The 6,800-nt window shown below is 43.9% G+C and overlaps 1 protein-coding gene across 1 annotated transcript; it reads left to right on the top strand.

Moving 5' to 3' along the window:
• The first annotated feature begins 3,775 nt into the window (after window positions 1–3,775).
• On the top strand, window positions 3,776–4,222 carry LOC119308906 (putative ripening-related protein 7). The gene has a single exon (XM_037585063.1). It carries the CDS (start codon window positions 3,782–3,784, stop codon window positions 4,220–4,222), a length of 441 nt encoding a protein of 146 aa, XP_037440960.1. The 5' UTR covers window positions 3,776–3,781.
• Window positions 4,223–6,800: the final 2,578 nt, after the last annotated feature.

Below are 6,800 nucleotides of genomic sequence, written 5' to 3'. Positions count from 1 at the left end.
ATTTTTGTTTGAATTATGTTAACTTCGGCCAAATTTTATTGATATGTTGTAAAAAGAGCTAAAAAGGCCACAAACCTCCCGCAAGGACGAAAATGCATCCGCATACAGAAGGTGGCGGACAAGCGGACCTAAATGGACAAAAAGTGAAAAAACACGCATCCATTTCGGTCGGCGCAGTGGAGTTGCTCTATGTCTCTCCATTTTAGCTGTAATTGGCATTTTCTCACTACATTTGGCCTATAGAAAGATGAGATAACCATTGTACATCTAGTTGACGAGATTCATTAATAAAGAGCGAACTACTCCTCTATTCCTCTATGCCAATTTAGTTTGTGTAATTTTGTGTTTTGGTGAGATCGATTACTTCCTTTAGATGTTTGCTTCACAACCCTTGGACCAGGCTCACCCGCAAAGGTTGCCAGACATTTCATGGTCTCGCAGATAAGTTAGTGGTCCAGTAGTACATTGATGTGGGCACAGACAGTTAAATTTTACAATAGACGGCATGTGATTTCCTGTGGGCTATTATTTTCCGGAATTGGGCTGTTAGCAGGAGCGCACCTGCCAAAATATTTTCTGTTGTTTCTCAAAACATATGCTCCCATCTGTCTGATGAATTCCTTACTAATGCTCTACGCTTAGACGTTTCCTGTCCCTCCGAATCATGCAAAACTAGTGGTGTCTAAATGCTCCGAATCAATCTCTTGATCGAATGGATAAAAGCTCGCGGCACATACATCAAGAACGAAAAGATGAGAAGAAATGGGTCACGCTGATTCTGAGGAACTAAAATAGTGATACGGTTATTCTGAAAATGGTTATTATTTGAGTAAATAAAATCAAACAACCCTTCTATACGTACACAACAATTACACCCACAAACCGATAGAAGTAGAATGTTCAAGACATTAAGATCATGATGCGATATGGTTTTGAAATGTCATTTTAGGCATGATTTTTTCACAGTAGTGTATGTATGGTACTTAGTAAACCATGGTATCATTTAAAATAGGTACGAAGACATTATGTGTGTGTGTGCGCGCACGGGCATGTGGTGCGTGTGTGTATGTGTGTGTGTGGGCGCGCGCTGGGTAACATCTCTTTCATCCTCAGTCTACCACCACCAACAGGTGATCGTTATGGACAATTTCAAGTCAATTGTTCCTTGTGTCACGTATAACATCATTCATACATTCAAAAACATATTCTTCACCCTCTTGATGCCTTGCCTCTTATTCTAATCATGGGGAAACAACAACTTATGCCTCCCCACCGCATCATGCTGCTAGAATGCCCGTCAATATGATGGAGTCTCCTCTAATGGATGGGAAGTAATTTGTCCGTGAGTTCAAAGAAGCTATCAATGGAATGAACAAAAATGACATATGGTCGCCGCTCTACTATATTGGGCAGCCATAAGCGCACCACTAAAGGATCCCTCGTCTGGCCTCGAGTGAAACTCTGATAATGGGCATCAACATACTCATCAGTGGAAGTACACGACTAGTGGGAAGATGACCATAAGTATGTGGAAACCAATCGACATAGGGCTAATCTACAATAGTGATTCATTTGTGATTCCTGGTGCCTTCTTTTCCTAGATCCACAAATTTATATTCATAGCATGCAGAGACACAACCAATAATGGACGGATTGGAATTGGATAATTCTAAAACAAAGAAATAAAATGACAAATAAGCTAGTTGTCCGTCGTTTTCTTAGAGAATTGATGCTTTTTATAAGAGAACTGTGTGGTAGGCAATGACATGAGCTGAATGGTCCTCCAGTAGATCAGTAGGCGAGAATCCCTTTATTATGTGATTGGTCCTAAGGTTGGTTGCAAACCATGAGAGCCTTAAACTGATGCATTTAATTGCCTTTTATTTTTGAAAAGGAAAAAATTGCATAGATCATTTCTTTGCTTCAAAATGACGCACCTAGACAACAGGCAATGATTAATACAAACTTCAAAAAGAACAAAGCCCAACCAATCATCTTTTTTTGCGGGAAAAACATCCGACCCATTCATCTAACATCATGGCTGTAAACAACCACGAGATGTAAAGAAAATTACATCCATGTCTGTTGACCACCTAGCGACGACTATAAGCACTGGAGCGACCGTCATCGCCCCTCCCTCTTCGGAGCCGGGCAAACCTTGTTGTAGTAGCTTGTCGGGAAGTCGTCGTGCTAAGGCCTCAAAGGACTAGCGCACCAGAACAACAACAGCCGCTAATGAAGAGAAGCGTAGATCAAAAGGATCCAACTTGTAGAGACATGAATATATATAGACAAACGAAGACATGATCCATCGAAGAAAAGAACCATATTCCTTCTTCGTTGTTTTTGCCTCTTTTTCTCGAGAAGGATACAAACCCTAAACAGACAAAAAAGAAACACTTATAAACGAAGCATGAGCCTCCCGCCGGCAAGGTCCATGATCCACTATGCCTCCATGGTCCAAAGGCCATAAGAGATGAGACATATCAGCGGCGGCGCCAACTGGAGGCGGGGAAACCCTAAACTCCTTTGGGCTTTCCTTTCTTTTCTTTCTATGAGGGCTGAAGAAGGAGAGAGGGAGGCGGTCGGGTTTTCTTTGTTTGTCCCGTCCGCCCTCTCTCGTTCTCAGCCCTCATAGAAAGAAAAGTGAGCCAGTCAAAACAAATGTTATCTAGTAAATTATCATGTGGTGATCGCATGACGATGCTCGAAGCACAAAATTGTCATTTTGGGGTCACGTGAAGGATTCCATTCGCATGAGGCAGCCCTGCGGAAGATCATCGTGTCGCCGGAGGGCTAGTGGCAAGAAACCCTATCCCCTGCTCGTGCTCGTCCAATGGGGGAAAGGAGGAAATGGTTATGTTTGATGCGTGAGCTACAGGGAGTAGGATCGAATCGGTATGTGAGTGGCAAGATGGGTAATTTCGCTTAGAAGTTGGTCTCGCAACCATGGAAGTTGGTGTTACCAAGCTGTGGAAAAGCTGTGGAAAATGCACTAAGATGAATCTCCAGCTTTTCAAAATCTACTCTGAGCAGGCGACCTTTGGTCTCGATTATGCTTTTGCAATGCAGAAGTTAGCTTAGAAGCCAAACCAAACGGACCCACTAACATGCCCGTCTGTTTGTAGTTACGAATGCCACCCACTAACATGAACTAAAGCACATATCACCACATGATGATCTTATTCAGAAGAAACAAGAGCAAAAGATACTGAATTTCCATATAAAACTAAAGGAAAGCCTAACTGTAACATGAGCATGAGCTTCCATCAACAAACTATTTTGCAAGTCACATAGCTGAACATTAGATCGTATACGCTAATTTTTAGTGAAGTGACCTAGTCATTGTTTTTCAAATTTTGATTGAAACACACACTTCGAATGAATATATGCAACCGTGCACAAGCTTTTGTATCACCACAATTTTTATAGTCAGACTAATGCGCCGGTTGCTAGAGCTGTATTATATATGAATTGTGGTGAGTACTATGTGAACATCTTACATTTGTTTACAGAGTGAGTATTAAAATCTGGGTTGTAAGAGCTGTATTGGATATAATTTCCGGTTGTAGAAGCTGGTGACATCGGGACAGCAGCGTTGCTTTGTCTGCAGGCCTAGACAGGATTCTTAGACGAGACACACGAGGGCGGCATGCACATCCGTAAGTACGTCCCCGCTTTGTCTCGAAGCTGCAGATCCGGCCTATATAAACTCCTCGAACCAGCAAAGCACACACAGACAGAGGGCAACCTAGCTGATAAACAGGAGCTGAATCCCGCCATGACAGGCACCGCCAAGGTCGCAGTGGTTTTTGCCATTGTTCTTGTTTTTCTGCAGGCGACGTGCTCCGTTTCTGGGCGGCCCACTGTTAGGGAAGGCAAGTTTGAACTTCGACAGAACGTCCCGGCGACGATGACGGTGAACGGCTTCCAGCAAGGAGAGACGGGCGGCGGGCCAGCGTCGTGCGACGGTCAGTTCCACAGCGATGATGAGTTCATAGTGTCGCTGTCGTCAGAGTGGTATGCCGGCGGGGCCAGGTGCGGCAAGTTGATCCGCATCGCCGACGACGCCAACCTTCACATAAGCGCCAGGGTCGTCGACGAGTGCGCCGGCTGCGACAACGAGGTCGGCGCGTCGATGCATATCTGGAAGAACTTCAATCTTGACCCCAGTGTCGGGCAGGTGGACATCAAATGGTCCGACGTGCCGGACGAAGCCTAACTCAAACGGAAACTTAAACATGCATGCATGCATCCATGGTGTCAGTCCATCAGTGGATCGAGTTATTTGCTTTCAAGTTTCAACTTTCACGTCTGTATTTGTAACTGGGGTATGCCTCAGTCCCGTAATGTCTCAGGGCCGTTACTATTTGCCCGGCCGTCTTCGGAGCAGAGCACGTTCTAGCTGAATAATAATGTAATAAACTACTCCCTCCGTGGAGCCCTGCATGGCTGCTTCTTCTTTTTTTGGCATGTCAGGGTTATTGCCCTAGGCGTGGTGAATTGCTTTATTCATAGGGAAATGATTAGAATCATCTGGCCGATTCTACGCTCCGCGTCCGCTGCGTGGAGAGCCTGCCATATGTTGGATCTGTCCCACCCACCATAAATATGAAGATTTTGCAATATTGTTCATGTATCTTTTTTTTAGGGTATCATCCATGTGTCTAAAACATGTGGAATGTTGTAGTGGCAACTCGATGGTGCACACATATTTTTTTTGCAACATAACGTCTATTGTGAAAAATGATCTGCAAGATAAGTTCTGTTGCAAAAAAAAAACTACAACACAATTTTTGCTACAAATATTTATTGGAACATGACCTCTGTTACAAAACTATTTGTTTGTAGACTCCAAGTAAATGTAAAATGCCAAATCAACCTCCTATCCATTATTTCCACTGAACACAAGCATTGAGGGACGCTAGAAGCGAATTTTTGTACTGTTCGTCCAAAGCATCGTCCAGGGTGCTTACTGCCATCTGCCCCTCTTTGTATTCTGTTGGCACCATCGATGCCACATCCAGAAATTCGCATCGATTTCTGTACCCACAAAGATAGTTTATCCATCTTTCTTAAGTGTGAGCAAATAGAGTTGCAAGATACCAATTGCATTCACCCAGCATACCTATCCCAATATAGATCTTGCAGATTCCTAGCGAAATGTCCATCAGACTCAACCTGAAAATGTTAGCACAATGATTTCAGTTAACACATTCCCAAAATTAGTTTATTTTGTGATGGCACATGCAGCAGTAAAATAGAAGATCACACACCTAGAGTATCATAATATCTGAATCAATTTACACATATTCCCTGCATCAGCCTCGGCGTAATCTACTGCTTCGAGGGTCAGCTAAAAATTCAAATGATGACATCACCTCTTCGTCCACCTTGGAGCATCGGGGTTCAGCCATCAATTGTTACGACTGAGTATCAACACTACTGGAATTCAAAGATGGTAACGGGCCCCGAAACCCGCATCCCCGTGGGTTTTTACCCTATTAGGGGACGGCGATAGGCGTCTTTTCATCCCGCGGGGCTGTTGCTGGGCACATTATACAACCTGACATGTTTCGTGGGTTTACACCCGTTTTGGTAGTCCCCCCGAAACCCTACAATACCCAACAAAATATGCTCCTACTTGTTGCTGAAATATGCTTATCTTTGTTCCTGAAATGGGGTACTGTATTGTGCTAAAAAAATGCTCCTTGTAGGTGCCGTTATTGTTACTTTTGCTCAAATTATGCTGCTGAAATAGGCTCCTTCTATCTGCTAAACCATGTACTACTGTATTGTACTGAAATTTGCTCAAGTTATGCTACTGAAATATGCTCCTTTTACTAATGAAATGCTATCCTTTGTTGCTACTATGTTTGCTTAAATATGTTGATTTCCTGTGGGTTTAGAAAACCCAACGGGTTTAGGGGACGGGCAGAAAACTAGCCCCGTGCATGATGACGGGGACGGGGACGGGTTTGCGATTTTCTCCTGGGGATGGGTTTGGACAGGCAAAACCCGATTGGTTTCGTCCCCGTTGCCATCTTGAACTGCAATCGCACCCTACACCGAGTGCCAGCTCCTATTGCTTGTCCCTTGGCAAGGTGGGACTAAAGTTTGCCGAGTGCCAGATCTGTACCGAGAGCCACTCTCGGCAAAGAAGTCATCGTGCCATCAGTCGGCACCGGATGTGCCACATGGCCAGACTTTGCCGGCGGGAACTAATCGGCTCTCGGCAAATTGTGCCTTTGCTGAGTGTTCCCTTTTTGCTAAGGTCTACTCTCGGCAATATCCTGTGTTTGCCGAGTTGTGCCTTTTGCAGAGAGCTCCTCTCGGCGTCTATAACTTTGCCGGGTGTCTGTGATTTGGCTTACAGCGAAGAGCCTGGCACCCGCGTATATGAATATTCCAGTAGTGCAAGAAATAAAGAAGAATTATACCAACTTGTAAGGAGCATGCACCAGGTATTTCTCAACTAGTTTATGATCCCTCCATGTTCCGAATTAAGCACATTCACTCAAAACATCCATACACATGCTTGAGGATCTTACTTCCTCTTCTTACCCAGGAGATTCCTAATTTGAGCCAGTCTTACATCATAAAATTCAACAACACCATTTACCTTGTCCCCATATCAAGATTCCACAAGAACGTTATATCACATTGAATAACCACATCATCCAATACAATCACCTTCGTTAGATCCATGACTACTTTTTTTCAGTCACTAGAAATGTGACTGAACAATGTCAAGTATTCCATCCTTCTATCATTGTCATTCTGTGCTACTGATAAAACAT

This window comes from Triticum dicoccoides, chromosome 5B (genome assembly GCF_002162155.2).
Source record: "Triticum dicoccoides isolate Atlit2015 ecotype Zavitan chromosome 5B, WEW_v2.0, whole genome shotgun sequence".
NCBI classification, from domain to species: Eukaryota; Viridiplantae; Streptophyta; class Magnoliopsida; order Poales; family Poaceae; genus Triticum; species Triticum dicoccoides.
This window is presented reverse-complemented; position numbering and strand designations above follow the sequence as displayed.